The sequence below is a fragment of the Hibiscus syriacus genome, unplaced genomic scaffold, assembly GCF_006381635.1.
Source record: "Hibiscus syriacus cultivar Baekdansim isolate YM2019G1 unplaced genomic scaffold, ASM638163v2 tig00110013_pilon, whole genome shotgun sequence".
In the NCBI taxonomy this organism is placed as follows: domain Eukaryota; kingdom Viridiplantae; phylum Streptophyta; class Magnoliopsida; order Malvales; family Malvaceae; genus Hibiscus; species Hibiscus syriacus.
Window position 1 is genome coordinate 3218938 of NW_024062563.1, and position 18303 is coordinate 3237240.

Here is an 18303-nt window from a genome sequence, read left to right on the forward strand (position 1 = left end):
GCAAATAATCATAATATATATAAATAGAAGAAGAAGAAAGCATACCTTTTCCCATGAAATTACCCATGGCATTGCCCACGTTGAACAAAGAAACCTGACATGATATAAGTAATTCAAGAATGAAATGAAATATATATTGGAAGTGAAGGAATAGGTTGTTTGTTCATTTGTGAAGTTAAAGAAAGGAATCCTTCAACCTGCATGTTACATCCTTCAACCTTATTCTTGTCTTCTAACTTGTTCCTACCCAAAATAAAAGCTTTTCTTATTTATCAAACCATTAGCTTAGTTGTTTCTCTATGAACTAATTAATAAATCTTGGGTATACTACATTGAAGTAAAGGTCTTATTCTTGTCATTACCCGTCAAAATCGGTGACAAGAATAAGACATGCAAAAAAAACAACCTATTTTGGGCATCTCAAGTTTGAGGGTACTGGGAGATTGCTATTCACCTGATGATGAGGAGTGCATGGCAGTAATATTGTCCGGTGATAACAACCGACGGTGATGAGTGACGGCTGACGACGAAAATATTAATTGAATTCAGGGTCAATTTGATATTTTATATGAATTCAGAGCTAAACAATGTGATGTAATGGAAACATGTCATGGGCTTTTGTGAATGTTTGGTCCGAGGAATTACTTCATTGATTTTGGACGAGAAAGGACAAATGGGATAATTGAAACTGAAAAGAGCTAATTTAACTATTTCTTCTTCAGCTTTCACTGTTTTCATGTGTCGTTTTGTGCTTTAGTGGCGGTCACGGATGGCCGTTTTGAGTTTGTTTCATGCTCATATTTCCCTCATGTCTCCCACTGGTTTTAAATAACTAATTTGCGTATCAGAAACGTGAATTTGTAAGCACCTTTCAGTATATGAACATAATATGCTTTAACAAACTCAATAGTTAAAAAATTATTGTTATTTATTAAGGTTTCGATTTGAGAATCACGTACAAAGATAAAATTAAAATTCCAATTTAAGGGGGTAAAATATAATTAATCATATAAAATGATAATGACAAAGTATAATTAATTATAAAAAATGAGAGGGGCAAAATCAAAATAAACTAAAATTTGAAATCCTAATTTTATATTTTTCCATATATCTTAAATAATAAAAAATGAGAGATAATGGTTCTCGGGACATAAGGTGACTCCATTCTTCATCACGTATGTAAGAGTGTAATAACATTAATTTTTAAATAGATGAAAAATTTTATCGTCTTATATCCATTCAGACCAATTAAAAAAACATACCAAGCAATCGTTTGAACTTAAATATTCTAATAATAATAATAATAATAATAATCCTAGCAATCACATGAAACCAATTAATGGTTCTAACAGTTCAAAGAGTTGAATGACGTGAGAAGGCTTGCTTTTCCTTTACCCTTTTCCTTTTCTTTGTCTTTCATCTTCTTCTTCTTCAATTCTTGCTGAAGTTTCTTCCTCTCTTCCATGGCGGAAAGCAACATTGTTTTCTGTTTCTCATTGTTGATGAACACTATGTTGTTCGATGGAACTGTTTCAACTACATTAACTGAGCATTTACATCCACTATACACTCCCATAATTCTCTTTTTCGAAACCACGCCACCATTGTTGCTGTTAACAAGCTTACTGTTTCGGCAGCTGACGGAATTTCTACGACGAACTTTCGAGTCTTGCAATTCGATTTCCGGTGCTCGAACCAAGCCTGACCTGAAAATTCCCCACATTGATGATGTTGAGTTTCGGATACCAACATTGACCGATCGAGTTCTCGGCGACCTTATATGGGTTTTGGGACTTGGTTCTTTGTTGTACTTGCAATGAATATCACTTGTGAACTTACTTAATGAACCATGGTGCATGGACTCGGACCAGCTGCTAGTGTTGTGGATAATATGGTGGCACCCTGGAAGACCATAGAGGGGCAAAATTAGGCCTTTAAAGAACACTTGATCGGCCGAACACATCTCCGAGCCAACGGAGTCGGCGAATGAGCCGAAGTTGAAATCTTCATCGGTTTTAATAGGTTGACTCCTTGGCTGAAATTGGTTCTCCAATGGCAGATCACATAATGACAGCGCTTCTTCTTCACCATCACTGCTAATTGCAGTGCTTCCCATGGATTCCAAAGTTGAAACAAACTCACACTTGTATAATTCAAGTAATATTTGGTCCTTTTTGAAAGTGAAAAATGGTGTAGAAAGTGGGATTTTATAGGTAAATTTTAAATTGCAGAGAGAGAATTGCCGTGCAGTGCAGGCAGGCCATTAGTTAAGAGAGTATTTTTATGGTCTGCTTCGGGGCAATATTGAGGAATGCACCATCACTTTCATGTTCATCAATATTATTGTAGAATGTGGAGGAAAGAGAGGGGGGGGGGTTAGATTTTAGGCACAAGTGGGGCTAAAGCTTAAATACAATACTTAAACCACTTTTCGACAAAAGATTAGTAACAAGATGATGTAGGTTTATATAAATGAAAGCTTTGGACCATCAAACAATCTCTTTCTGGCAGTAAAACAACCTCTAGGATTATTAAAGGAATATCTTTGTGGGCCTTTTTAAATGTTTATAAAATGACATGTATATGTCTAGTTTATAACGGAAAAATTGGGCGTTTAAATTTGTAATGTCGGTGCCTTTGGCTTTGGTTAAAGTAGTCGTTAGTGTTTGTGGCACAAAAATGGAGCTTTTAAATACTTTTGAACATTATATATTATATTGAATGGTTATGTCCAACAGGTGACCCTGAAATTGATAGCATTGCCTCATTGGCTCTTCTTTTTATTTCTTTTATTGTTTGGGACCAAAATTCGTATACTTTCTTCTTGAAAGGTGTTTTTGCCTTTGCCGATCTAATATGAAGTAATTGACTCGTTTTACATTTGGTAATTAAAGGGGTTTTTGTTTGTTTAATCAAACTGATTAACCATAAATTAAAGATGATGAATAGTAATTATAATACTAAAACAAAACACTTGATTTAATGACCTTGTGCAAGGTACATAAACTCCAATGCCTATGTTATTCTTGAAGCATCAACTTCTAATAATATTTTTCCAATGTGTACAATTTTTATATAGCCAGTATGTATTCTTAAACAAAAGTTTCCAGGGGCGATTCCTAAAAAATGGTGGCAAAAATTTCATAGGCAACCCTTTCAACTTCCCTATATCTGACGAGGACAACCATTAGAATTTATAAGTTTTATGTAAAATTCAAACACAACAAATGTATCGAAATGAGTCTGATTTGGTTTACAAAGGAACCCAGAGTATACCCGTTACTGTGTGCACATCCTGCTACTTTCTGCTGCCCTGACTTGAGAGAAGTAAGGATGGGCCTGCCGGAGGATAATAAATTATATCACATGCCAACCAATGGGGTTTATTACTATGATACTCAAATGCTACTAGGAGTGTTAAAGCTTATATAGACCTACCATGGCTTCTTTTGCAGTTAGCCTGTCCTGGTGGTCGTACCGAAGCAACTTATCAAGAAAATCAATTGCCTGAAAGTCAAAGAGCTCAAAGAATGAATTTACACATTAACATTAGTTCATTATAACTGAAATTGTAGTATTCAACTTCCTAATAGTATGCCTCAAGAAGAAAAATGACCTCTGGGGAAACAAGATGCTGATTATCTGCATTAATAAATTTGGACCAAGGTTTGCGGCTATGCCTGAAAACAACATACCAAATATGTTAAGGGAGTGCGAATTACATAGCACATTGTTAACATGCCTACTCATCAGTTTGAAATGCCGCACCACATGGTTTAATGCTAACCATAGCTTTTGTTCATAATAAGTACAAAAGCCTGTACCATGTTGCATTGATTCTTCAATTCCAGTACATATTCGAACATGGGTATGAGGATATGACCTCCAAGGACACTCCAACTATATATATGTAGGAATTATATAAATGAGTTGTCAATCCCTTAAGTTAAAAGATTCTGTAATTATTTTCTATTTTTCAATTCCTTATTTCAAGGGATTACATCTCCTAGGATTAGTTTCATTTCATAGAGTTTCCTAGTTTAGAGGCATAATTTGTATATAAATATGTAATATGTTCTACTGAATGTACACAAGAATAAAAATAACAGACTTGTTTGTTTTCTACACAGTCTGTTTTCTACATGGTATCAGAGCAGAGCGATCAATCCGATTTCCGCTTCTCTTTAAATCAATTCCTATTCAACTCCATTTTTTTCATGGCTAATCCGGATCCTTCAGCATCCGAAATCACTTCTCAGACCAGCCCCTCTCAATCTGATTTTCAGATTTTAGATTTCAAATTTTCAAAGCAACAGAGGAAAAATCACCTTTGGTGTGAACATTGTAAGAAGCCAGGCCATATGATAGATCAATGTTAGAAGCTGCACGGAAAACCAGCCGATTGGCAGCCTACACGGTTCAGGTTTCAAAAGGAGCCTCATATTACCTCTCAAGATGATTCCTCAAGCAGTTTTAGCAAGAAACAGATAGAGGAACTGCAACAGATTTTGAGCAGTATGACAGCCAAGCCTACAAATGTGACTTATACTACTACTGATGGAAATAATCCTTATGCTTCCTCGGTACAATGGATAATAGACTCGGGTGCATCAGATCATATGACAGAAAATATTGATCTCTTGGAGGAATATAGTGAAAGCAGCTTATCAGCTTCTATCAAATAGCAATGGCTCTCTCACTACAGTCAAAGGGAGTGGTTCTGTTACATTAAACAAAAATCTACTACTTCATAATGTCCTATATGTTCCTAGACTTGCATGCAATCTGTTGTCAGTCAGCAAATTAATTAAAGATTTTGGTTGTAATGTTGTGTTTGGTACTGGTGGTTGCATTTTTCAGGCACAGGGATCGAAGAGGGTGATTGGCAGTGCTAGGCTGGGCAAAGGATTGTACACCCTTGGAGGTAAAGCATCTCATAATCATGCCTTATCCAGTGCTCTTAGGAAACCAATTTTATCTTCTGATCTCAATACCAATAAAATTATGTTATGGCACTCTAGATTAGGTCATCCTAATTTTTTCTATCTTTCCAAAATGTTACCGAACTTATTCATTAATAAAGATCCATCTTTATTTTCCTGTGAAATTTGTCAAATGGCCAAACACACCAGAAAACCATATATTTCAGCCAAATTTGAACCAACAACACCTTTTTCCATCATTCATAGTGATGTTTGGGGCCTTTCTCCTGTCAAAAGTATTTTTGGGTATAAGTGGTTTGTGTCTTTTATAGATGATTACTCTAGGACAACATGGGTTTTCTTAATGAGAGAAAAATCTGAGGTTGAGTCTCTCTTTAAAAGTTTTTATTAAAAAGTTGAAACCCAATTTGACATAAAAATCAAAATTCTAAGGAGTGACAATGGGAGTGAGTATTTGAATAAAACCATTGGGTATTTCTTTAAGGAAAAAGACATTGTTCACCTGACTTCTTGTGTCAACACACCTCAACAAAATGGGGTAGCAGAAAGGAAAAATAGACATCTTCTAGAGGTTACTAGGTCTCTTATGTTTGCTGCTAATGCTCCTAAGTATCTTTGGGGGGAAGCTCTTCTTACAGCCACTTACCTCATCAATAGAATGCCAAGTAAGACCTTAGATTTCAAAATTCCTACTAAGGTTCTGTTTCAGCTGTATCCCCATTTTAAACATTTAAACTCAAGTCTTTCTCCCCGGGTGTTTGGGTGTACAACCTTTGTTCATATCCACAACAGAGGGAAATTAGATCCTAGGTCCATAAAGTGTGTGTTCTTGGGCTATTCTTCGATTCAGAAAGATTACAAGTGTTACTCACCTTCTACAAAAAAGACCTATGTCTCCTTTGATGCTACATTTTTTGAAAACCAACCTTATTTTTCAAGAACAGAAATTCAAGGGGAGAGTTACAAGGAATTTCAGCCTCTTCAAACCGATATTTCTTTACAGCCTATTAGTTACAAGGAATTTCAACCTGTTCAAACCGATATTTCTTTACAGCCTATCATTTCCTTACCTATTACTGTCTCTCCAAAGCCGACTAGCACTGTCCCAGTTCCTAGGGAGGGTGATGGGAATAACCTAAATAACTTTGATGAATTACCTTCCTCCTTATCTTAGCACTCTAGTCCATGCAAAACACTTTCCACCACTACAAAAAATGCACCTAACAATGACCCTGAAACCATAACTCCCAACCGAAACAACTCAGTGTTTACTCAAGAAGAAGGAAAGATGTTGCTGAAGAAATCAGTCAGCCTAGCATTTGCCAAGAACCAGATTCGGATTCTGCTGCAGCTGAAATAAAAGGTAATGATGGTTACCAAAAGGCTACTACTGTTGATCTTGATGACTTTCCTATTGCTATTAGGAAGGGGGTAAGAAAATGCACTGCTCATTCCATAAATAAGTATGTTGCATATGGGAAATTACAGTCTAATTTCAGGGCCTTAACTGCCAGCATTAACACTGTGAAAATCCCAAGAAATGTGACAGAAGCATTTCAATATCCTGAGTGGAAAAAGGTTGTGGAAGAAGAGATAAAAGTGTTGCAAAAGAATAAGACATGGAGTTTGACAGATTTGCCAAAAGGGAAGAGAGATGTTGGATGTAGGTGGATATTCACAGTCAAATATCATTCGGATGGGAGTGTGGAAAGATACAAGGCAAGGCTGGTTGCTAAAGGTTTTTCTCAGTCCTATGGCATCGACTACCAGGAGACTTTTGCACCGGTTGCAAAATTGAATACCATCAGAATATTGTTATCAGTAGCTGTTAACATGGACTGAAAATTGCATCAGTTGGACATAAAGAATGCTTTTCTGAATGGGAACCTTGAAGAAGAGGTATACATGGGGGTCCCCCCGGATTAGAAGGAAAGGTCACTAAGAAAACTGTGTGCAAGCTCAATAAATCCTTATATGGCTTAAAACAGTCTCCCAGGGCTTGGTTTGATCGATTTGCTAAGGCTATGACACAGAATTTTTCAAACAAAGCCAAGCGGATCACACATTATTCAGAAAAATTACACCGAGTGGTAAGATAACCCTCATAATTGTCTATGTAGATGATATGATTATAACTGGCAGTGATATAGAAGAAATAGAAAAGCTAAAGATGATTCTTGTAAAGGAGTTTGAAACCAAGGATTTAGGGAGTATGATGTATTTCCTGGGTATGGAAGTTGCAAGGTCCGAGGAAGGGCTGGTCATAAACCAACGTAAGTATGTTTTGGATCTTCTTGCAGAAACTGGGATGCTCGACTGCAAACCAGTTGAAACTCCATGGAGCCAGGCTTGAAATTTTGCAAGGAAAGGACTGGAAATCCAGTAAACAAGGAACCTACCCAAAGGTTAGTTGGGAAGTTAATTACCTTTCACTGACCAGGCCTGATATTGCATACTCAATGACCATTGTCAGCCAACATATGAGTGATCCTCGAGAAGAACATTTGGAATCTGTTAACAAAATTTTAAGGTTCATGAAATTTACCCCAGGAGCTGGACTTATATTTAGAAAAAATCAAGACAGAATAGTGAAGGTTTATACGGATGAAAGCTGGGGAGCTGAATTAACTGATAGAAGGTCAGTTAGTGGTTACTGTACATACGTTTGGGGTAATTTAGTGACTTGGAGAAGTAAGAAACAAGTTGTTGTCTCTCGAAGTAGTGCTGAATCAGAGTTTAGAGCAATGGCTCTCGGAATATGTGAAGGAATGTGGATTAAAAGATTGCTCACAGAACTGGACTTAGATGACAAAAATAATTTTGAGATTTTTAGTGACAGTCAATCAACTATAAGTATAGCAAAAAACCCAGTGCAACATGATAGAGAAACGAAAACACATTGAGATAGACAGACATTTATTTACGAGAAGGTCAACAATGGAGATGCAAAACTGCAGTACATTACGACGAAGAAACAGCTGGTAGATATCTTCACCAAAGCCCTTCCACGAGTGACTTTTGATGAGATGTCATTCAAACTGAGTATATACAACATATATACACCGGTTTGAGGGGGAGTGTAGGAATTATAGAAATGAGTTGTCAAACCCTTAAGTTAAGAGATTCTGTAATTATTTTCTGTTTTTCAATCCCTTATTTCAAGGGATTACATCTCCTAGGATTAGTTTCCTTTCTTAGAGTTTCCTAGTTTAGAGGCATAATATGTATATAAATATGTAATATGCTCTACTGAATGTACACAAGAATAAAAATAACAGACTTGTCTGTTTTCTACAGTCTGTTTTCTACACAGTCTGTTTTCTACAATATATACACACAATTAAGCATACCCATGCCAGATACATACCTATATCCAACACTCACACCGGAGACCAAGTAACAGTGACCCTGCATATTGGATATATTAATTCTTAATATTCCTTCCAACAAGAGCATCAAGTTGAGGATCCAGCTCTAAATGGTATTTGTTCAGATATGCATTTAACTCATCAGTTCCTAGCACCTGAAGTTACATTAAAGGCAGTCAAAAGCTTTGTAGCATCAGAGTATAAATTGGCAATACTTTGTAGGAAAGCCATGAAAGAAAAGTGAATATAGAACTTCTTGTTTGATAGTGCATGTAAAGGACGTACGCCCCCTTATCCCCTATCAAGTAATGACTGAAGAAGGAATAAATGTTTAAATTGAAACCTGCAAGGATAATACTGCATCTATAAAAATAACAAATAAACAGCACTAACACGTGCTTGAAAAAGTTATGCAGATGTAGATCGGAAAACAGGATGTATAATATGATTTAGACAAGGACAATACAAATATCTAGACCAATATGTTACTGGTAGCAGTCAGAAAAAACATGCATTATACCAGCCAGAATGTCAATTAAACAAGACAAATGATAAGAACAAATAAATATCAGCAACAACACTATAACATCTGCCAATATGCTGAAGCTTTGTTACCTTGGCAATTTTAACTAGTTGATCATGGTTGTCATGGCCATAGAAGAATGGTTCCTTCCTGAATATCTACACAATCAAACATCATAACTACTCTATTAGGCACCCAATATTGAAGTTTCAAATGAAATTTTAATGCATATAAACTAGAATAATAGTATTTCTCACCATTCCTGCGAACATACAACCAAGGCCCCAGAGGTCCAAGGAATAGTCATAGTCCTGCAAATCTACCAGAAGCTCGGGCACCTTAAAGAACCTGAGAAATATGGAGGTAAATTAAACTTCTCAGAATTGAATCTATGTAGATGATACAGTAAACTGTAGGTAAACAACAGGAAATATATTAAGATTCCACAAAATGCAAATCTGTTGTGTTATTTGTAAAAGATTATAGGTTTTTTATTTTTCAAAAGGTTCTTGTATCCAAGAATAGCATAATCTAAGGATCTGAACTCTGAGCTCATCTCACCCTTGAAGTAGAAAGTGATAAATCTTGTTTATATAAAAAATTATAACATAACCCCGGAAGTACTCTTCAATAATCCAGCTGGTTGTTTAAAATAAATAAATAAATGTAGCACTATCTAATTTCCCAAAGCTTGTCTTTGTTTAATTTGTGCTAAATTTTGCATCTATATGATTGTAACACAAAACATATTCAGTGAGGGAAGCCACTTCAAGGCATAGCGCAGCAAGAATACATGTAATCAACCAAAAAATAATTTTCTTTACAAGGAAAAAGGCAATTTTGAAAAATACTAAGGTATATAATGGGGAAAGTTGGTCATAAATTCACAATGTCTTCCACACGAATATTGTACTCTTTGCCAGGATGATAAAACTCTGCAAGTCCCCAATCTATATCAATCGAAGTTTGCGCAACTCATGATCTATCATGACATTGTGAGGCTTGATATATCTGTGCATTATTCCTTGTGAATGACAGTAATATATCGCCTACGAAGCAAAGAAATATCTACTTATCATTCTATACTGCAAACATGCATGGCAGGAACCCTCAAAAACCTTCAAAAGAGCAGTCCATTTCTGGAACCCAATCAAGTGTAGAATAAAACTACAAGAAATCTCTAAATAATACCACGATGGAGCAAGGTTCAATACATAGAAAGCTAGAATGACAAACATGATGTTACCTTGAGAAGTTCATATATATAGTAGTGAATGTCATAGTCTGTCAAAGTTGGGTAGAGAACCTTTTAATCCGTACTGTTGACATACTCAAATTTCAAGCTTGGTGTTTTCGAGTGTGGATCTCTTACAATATCAAGAAGTTCAACAATATTTGGGCCACCACATAGATTCTGAAGGATTTTAATCTCTCTCTTAATCTGCCAATAATAACAATAATATAAGCTTATTTCTATAATCTATAACCAATGATTCTCCGACAAACTGCCCATATTTGGCATATATTGGGGCAAAGGGAATTATGACTCTCCAAGTACGTATAAAAACTTTTATATAATTCATACTCGTGTCAAACAAATTTCCGTATCCAACACTCGCACCCAAATCCGAGTAACATAGCCTAAATGTGATTATGCCATAAGATTTTCTCATTTAAATCTACTCGAAAATCAATCAAATTTCACAGATAACAAAAAGTACCAACCTTCTTTTTCTTGACAGGCTTGAGGATCTTGATTATACGACGCTCATCGTTATTCACATTTATGCCCTCGAAAACCTCATTGTATTTTCCCCTTCCAACTTTTCCAACAACCTCATAATCATCTTGATCACTAAAAAGATCAAAGTAAAACATTAAGACGAAAATAAATTTGACCAATCAAGAACTGAATCGAACAATTAAAAGATTCGGTTTATATGTAAAAAAAGTTACACTAATTCTCAAAGTAAGCGCGGTTATTTAGATTCAAAGATCTCGTTAAGTTAACCTAATTCCAGAAATTCTGAATTGGCGTTACTTGATGAAACCTACTGTAACTTTCAATTAAAACAATCAAGCGAAAATCAAATGATCAAGGATTAAGGAATGTTTCGAGGAATTAATTTAAATTTACCCCCATTGAACAGTGAGGGACTCGTAATCCCAGTACTCCTTGGGACGAAGAACGTTGACATTAGTATAAACACGAGATTTGGACATGATTCGTCGGCGACTAGGATAGGAGATCTTGTCGACCTTAGGGTTATCGCCACCGCTGTGGGCGAGTGGAGGGCAGGAAACGACGATGGCGCAAGCTAGCGATTGGCAGAACAAAAGTGGAAGGTTGGCACGTCGCGTTTCATTCATTCATTCATTCAAGCCAATTAAATTAGGCTTATTTATTTTCACTCTTTAATGGTTTTTGTATTTTTGTCTGAGCTGATTCGTCGTTCCGATACGAGTAATATTTGGAAGTAAGATAATATCAAATTCGGTAATACAGGTAAATAGTCCATCGATTATGATTTTTTTTAACGTGAGAATTTTTTTCAATCAAATTGTTTAATTAGTATTATTAAATTATTGGTCATTAATATTTAATATAGATATTGATATAATAGTCAATAAAATTAATATAATTATATATATGATTCTTAATATTTTGTTAATGTATTTAATTTAATAAATTAATTTTTAAATAAGGATTGACATATACCAACACATGATCATGATATATATTATTAGTGATATGTATAGATTAATTTTAATTTATTTAATTAAATAAATTAAAATTAACTTTAAAAAGCCCTCCAATAACAGTTGTGACTCGTTTATTCGAACCAACAACAATTTAGAACACTTGTCTAACAAAAATTTCATAACTTCTTCAACTCTCCACAATGAATTCACTTAAAAGACTAAAATTTATCATTACTTATGTATTTGAGGCATTTTCTTTGGTTTCCCTCCTTTAAATTTAGCTTCAAATACACTTGCTTATGATTTTCCCCATATTGTTGGTGCTTCTAAGGTAAAAAAACCCAAAAGTTGGCACCTGCCACTAAGGTCCAATAGATTCAGCATAATTGCTCTCATAGGACAGGTTTGTTATTGTAGTGAACAATTGGAGACAAAAATGCTATGTTGCACTAAAGCTACTGTGAAGGTAATGAAAATGATTCCACTTTACAGATTTCTCCAATCTGGTCTCATCTTTGCTGGCAATTTACCGAACATGTCCACAGGGATTTTATGCGTACTAAATAATGGAAATGCACAGCAACCCGTGTGACATTGGCCTGCTTTTTTTCACCCTTTTAGATTCACTTGATCTCTCGAGTTATTGTAGATTCGGATCACATTGATTGATAAGGTTGATATTAATTATGAAGATGAAATGGATGATTAATTCTGTATGTTATATTTGACTTATAATTATAAGATAACGACAGTCGAAAATAAAACGATGCTAATATAGTTTTTTTACATAGAACTCTCATCATCCATTTTGCTAAAAGAAACCTAACCAGAAACATTCACACATACAACAATAGAAGGAAAAAATGGTGGATAAGAAGCGATCTAAGTCATATTCATAGTTAGAACTTGGAAAATCCAAGGAGCCTGTCCTAGTCTCTCTTTTCTAAATTGCTCTCCAAGATCGGCATTGCTTTCGCTTCCGTTTCGAAACCCCATTGTCGTATGACATGATTCATGGAGGACGAGGAGAAGCTCCGTCCGGAATCCGATGTTCGAGGGGGAGTCGATATCTCATGTTTCTTTGTTGGTGGCCCCAACGTTAGTTCGATATTGCTTTCGTCGATGGCTTCTAGCATTCCGTTACCGTGATGCTCGTTGGCCGGATGTCCCGGATCGAGTTGTCTTTTTCCGTTAGGCCTGCTGTTTTCAATGCTTTTCATCAGTGCCTTCTGGATTTGATACAGACGATGGAGCTCGTACACCTGAAAACATTACATCGAGCTTAAAAAACAAACATAAATATTGTATACATATATAAAAAAATGTATGTGTATCATTTATATATACTTGTTCTTTGAATGTCTCTTCATGTTTTAACATTTCCATCCTCATGGACTCCTTGTCATACAGTCTAAAAAACTTGCCCATTGAAATCCAATGTAGTTTGCTTTTAAAATATTCAATTCACCTGCAAATTTACTAAAATGAAATGATAAGTTAATATTTCTAACACAAACGGTATGAAAAGTAACTATATATATAATATAGAAAGTGATTCATTCACACTAATATAAAATTAAATGAATTTTATACACTTTGATAAATATTTTTAAGGTTAATATTTCAACAATACTTGAATTTATTAATATAATTTATATTTGTTATATATATAAAGTTTCAAATTAATCTTATATCTCTATCATACTGATTTGAAATTATATATATATATATATATATATTTGATTAATCTTAGATAAATACAATGTAATATATGTTCAAAGATAAACTCTTAACCTTTTGACATTTAGTGCTCACATCTCTGGTATTTATGGTGCTCGAACCTAGGCCTGTAAACGAACCGAACGAACACGAATGGGGGTATGTTCATGTTCGTTCGTTTAACTTTAATCGAACAAATAAACGAACACGAACATAAACAAACAAAAAATTTATTGTTTGTCTTCGTTCGTTAAGGAATATGGATTGTCCGTGTTCATTAATGTTCATTCATTTAAATGATAAACTAACACAAATGAACGGACGGATGTAAACGAACATAAGCAAACACAATAAACAAATGTAAACGAATACAAACGAACGTAAACGAACACAGTAAATGAATATAAACGAACGTATATGAATATAAATGAAAATTTATATTTTTTCTTTCCTAACAATTTTAGGATTATATTATTTAATTGTTTTGGGTTTTTTTTTTTATTTAAAATTAATTGAATTTTAAAATATTTATGGGTATCAAATTAAAATTTATTGGGTTATAATATTTTAAATGAGTCTAGAGAGATTGGCTAAACATAAATGAACGCACATAAACGAATGAACATAAATGAACGAGCATAAATGAACGAACATATTATCGAATGTTCACGAACGTAAATGAAGAGCGAGCTTCTGTTCGTGTTCATTCATTTAATTAAACGAATACAAAATATTATTCATGTTCGTTCGTTTAATAAATAAACGAACATAAACAAACTTCCCGCCAAACGGTTCATGAACGGTTCGCTGAACATTCGGTTCGTTTACAGGCCTACTCGAACCCGAGTCCTCAAAGAATAACAACAATTTCTTTACCACAAAGATCACTTGATTCGTACAAAATAATATATATTTAACTGTTGAAAAGTTTTACATAAAATATATAATTATATATTTTCAGTTTACTCAAACATTAATATGATGAAATATAACATGAAATTCAATAATTGAAGTATTAAAATGCTCTTATCAATTATAAAAAAAACTTAAAAATAATATACAACACTCATTTAATTTTATACAAGTGTAAATAATTATCACTCATTCAATGCATCTTAATTTTCCACATGATCCCTGGATACCCCCTCCCCATCCCATACTCATCTAATATTTTTCAATCTACCACCCGCCCACCACCATGATGGGTACAAATTTTCAAATCCACACCCGCCCACGCGGGTATATTTTCAAAATCATCCCCACACCCACTACCCACAAACGACATACCCATCTAGACCCGCCTGACAGCAAACTAATGGGATGTTGGAGTTGGTTCTCATACAGTTTGTGATGGGGTAGCAATGCATGCTTCAATTTGTCAGAGGAGTGACTCTACGAATGTTATGGAGACAAATTGTAGGGAGCATGTAGTCGCAGAGCTGGATTGTTGAGTTACTTTCGATGTTAATGCTCATAGTGCGCCTAATATGGGTTTTGAGGGGCTAAAGAACATGGAAACTGTTGCTTTTGATGTTAATGCATATTGTATGGCTAATTTGTGTTTGGATGGGCAGCATGGGCTAAAGAACATGGAAAGTGACGTGGTTAGTGAGATTATGGGTTTAATCAAAGAGCCGAATATTTCATTAATTAAAGACCAGATTAAAGACTAAATATCCTTAATATTTGATTAAATTATATGTTATATATTATACAATATTAAAATTTATAAATTAGTCTCTAAAATTACATCTAAATTTATAATGGTCCAAAATTTAATAGATATTTAGTTGGGCGGGCAGATGTGGGGCAGGCGGATGCGGGGCGGGTAATGTCTCAAACCCATTACCCGCCCACCACCCACGACGGGTACCACTTTATAAATCCACACCCGTCCACTACAAGCTAAAATTATACCCATCCCCGCTCAATGGAGCGGATGCGGTGCGAAATCCACAAAACTGTACCCGTTTACCATCCCTATCCCTGGATCGTTGATACTATTCACTTTTTTCTTTTTATATGATAATTATTGGCTCATAAATTTATCGAGTGATTTCAATTATTAAAAAGTATTATTTTTTAAATATTGAGTTCAATCAAATATATTTATATGGTACATGATGTATGTATATATGTATATATGTATATATGTATGTATTTCCCTTTTCTTCTTAACTTGATGGGATGGGTTACAATATTAGTCCTAGTTTAGATTATAAAATAGATAGAAACATGCGTGGTTCACGCAAAGGGAAAAAATCATTCCCATTATATATATGAAATTTAATTTAAGAAATTTCCAATTTCCAATTTGAAATTGGAAGTTTTGGATTTGTAGACTCTATAATTAGTAAAGCTGGAGAAGAGAATAGTCGTCAGAAAAATCATTATTTAACAAGAATAACAAATCACGCAAACATGAAATTAAGCTGGTAATTATGTATATTACTATAGGATCATTATCATACATTTTGAATGGAAATTCTTTTGAAGAGTTACTGGAGATCAATGAGTCTGCTAGATCTCAAAACAATATGGAAAAAACATAACCATATGTATATAATATTGAACGTCTAAGCTATCAAAATCAAGCTGCATATTTTTGTGTGCTCATCTTTTTTCTTTCTTTCTCGAAATGAATCCATGCACGGAGAAAAAGATCATACTCTAACCTGTTTGAGGTTCTTCAAGATAAGCAGTTGGTCTCGATTTTGAGCCGATAAGCGCTGGAAGATTTATCCGTTTGAGGTCCGACTCGATTCAACGGTATCTAATGTGACTATCGAATACCGAAACGTGCTATAGAACAGACAAACAAATTAGAAGATGAGAGGCTTGGTTTGACAAGCAAAGAAATGGTATGTAGCAGAGAGGTTTTGAATACAACTATATAAAGCAAAGCTCAAGGATGAGCAAGCAATGCAATTTATATAGTATTGCCATATATGTAATGCTGGATATCTTTAAATCTTTATCAACATAATAACACGTATTTGATTATTAGACAAATAGATTGTAGTTATTTAATAAAATATCGTATATAAGTAAGAAAATAATATTTTTATTTTAACATATAATATAATATAAATAATTTTATATCTGTAAAGTTTTATGTAAATCTCAATTAATCTTATGTAAATCTCAATTAAATCTTAAATATGATCTGGTCTGGATTGGAAGAGTCATCTTTTAACCTAAACTTTTATGTACCAAAAAATAAAAATGATATAAATAATTTTATTTTAATTATATTGTATTTTTATGGAGAATTTGATATGTATAATATAAATAAAGAAATAGAGCAACTTATTTATTGGCATCGGTAATAGCACACTTTCCCATGGTATAGAAAAATAAACGGAGCAGTGGATAAGAATTATTGGATTCTCTTTCACCAAAACATGGAAGAAGGCCATCACAATGATTAATTATAGGCCGTTAATTGCCCATTTGAGGGAAATCAATCAACCTTCACACGGTCCGATAAGTGGACCCTTTAATGTTCCCCATTAAATGTATTAAAATAAAACAAACAGGAATCAAGTGATGTTCTGATAGAGGAGTTGTTAATATTCTTGAAGATGAGAGTTTGGATATTATAAATATTAAAGTTGTAAGTGTTTAATTTCAACTCAAAAATTGAAAATTTATTTTTAAATATATATTATCTTATAATTATTTTAAATTAATAAAAAAATGAAACATACTTTTTTATATATTTTAATAATGGTGATAATAAATCATTTTTATGATGTGTGTAGGTTTGAACTTCGGAAAATGCTAATAAAATAATATATAAATGTTGATTGATTTTGTCTTCTTTTATTTGCCATTCTTTTCTACGTATGATAGATTAAAATAGGAGTTCCTTTTTTTACATTAACATTTTTTTTAATTGAAGACTAGAATGAGTACGTTTTGAAATTAATGTTAAGGATAAGCCTCGGTTTAATTATGATAATGTGTTATAGAGCATACACATCCGCTTCCTTTGACATCCGTTTTAAAACCAAAAAAGAAAGAAATTTATGGCGCCATTATTATGAATGGGGTCGTATATAAAAGTTCTATATTATGGTTTCTTTTTAAACAATATATAAATGTTAATTTTATTGATAATTTAATTTAAAAAATTAATATATTATTTTTAGAATTTATGATTTTTTGAGTCAAATATTAATTAAATCATTTTAATTTATTAATAATTTGAGTCGAATTTAATTTCAAATTACATTCATTTAATTTAAAAATAACAAAATTTTAATCAAATTGATCTTGAATGATTCGTTTACTGTACATCATCACATGCCAACCGGGGAAATGTTAAATTATTACTAGGAGAGAGTTGAACTTTAATAAAAAGTAAAAAAGAACGGAGTGAGTGACAGGAAAGCACGCGTTGCCGGTGAGAGGAGAAGCAACCGTACGGGGCGGTGGCTCCAATTGGTTGTTGCTGAAAAAGCTAAAACAAAGGGGTTTTGTATTGCGATTTGGCCCCCACCCTTGAAAAGTAGATTCTCATAAACCATCGATTACTCTCAGAAGGAGAACGAAGAGAAACAAAACAAAATAATTGTCAAACTTCTCAGAAGAATTTACAGCCAAACTTTATTTATTATTTACATGATTTCTTTTTGAGAAAATAACCTCAGTGATCGAAAATGTCTTATAATATACGATTTTGACCAATTTTTTTGATTTGCCAAAATGACCAACAAAAGCGCAATGCGATCTCTAAATCACAATACGATCTCTAAATCATAACGCGATCTCCAGTATCGCAAATCTGTTTACAGATTTGTAACGCGATTTTAGAAAATCGCAATACGAATATGTAAATCGGAACGCGATTCTGACTATCGCAACACTGAATTTCAAATTCACAACAGGTTTTAGTTTCGCAACACAAATGTTTTGGGTATATAATACGCAGCAGCAACAACTCATAACCTAAATCCCTAAATCGCAACTCATTTCATCTCCATCTATCACTCTTTCCGGCGACATCCATTCCTATATCCAACGACATCCTTCCCTATCCGGC

The 18303-nt window shown here is 33.9% G+C and overlaps 1 protein-coding gene and 1 pseudogene across 2 annotated transcripts; both read right to left on the reverse strand.

The window, feature by feature from the left end:
• Positions 1–3140: 3140 nt before the first annotated feature.
• Positions 3141–11164, reverse strand: LOC120212548 (annotated as a pseudogene).
• A 1185-nt stretch (positions 11165–12349) lies between these two features.
• Positions 12350–16132, reverse strand: LOC120212546. Of its 2 annotated transcripts, none has more exons than XM_039210821.1 (3): positions 15932–16132; positions 12885–13016; positions 12350–12799 (listed from the first exon to the last, which is right to left on the reverse strand). In XM_039210821.1, the coding sequence occupies exons 2-3, from the start codon at positions 12963–12965 to the stop codon at positions 12467–12469; spliced, it is 414 nt and encodes a 137-aa protein (XP_039066752.1). In that variant the 5' UTR covers positions 12966–13016; positions 15932–16132; the 3' UTR covers positions 12350–12466. The 2 variants fall into 2 exon arrangements, with proteins under 2 accessions (XP_039066752.1, XP_039066751.1); XM_039210820.1 differs by having other exon boundaries at positions 12351–12799; positions 12885–13005.
• Positions 16133–18303: the final 2171 nt, after the last annotated feature.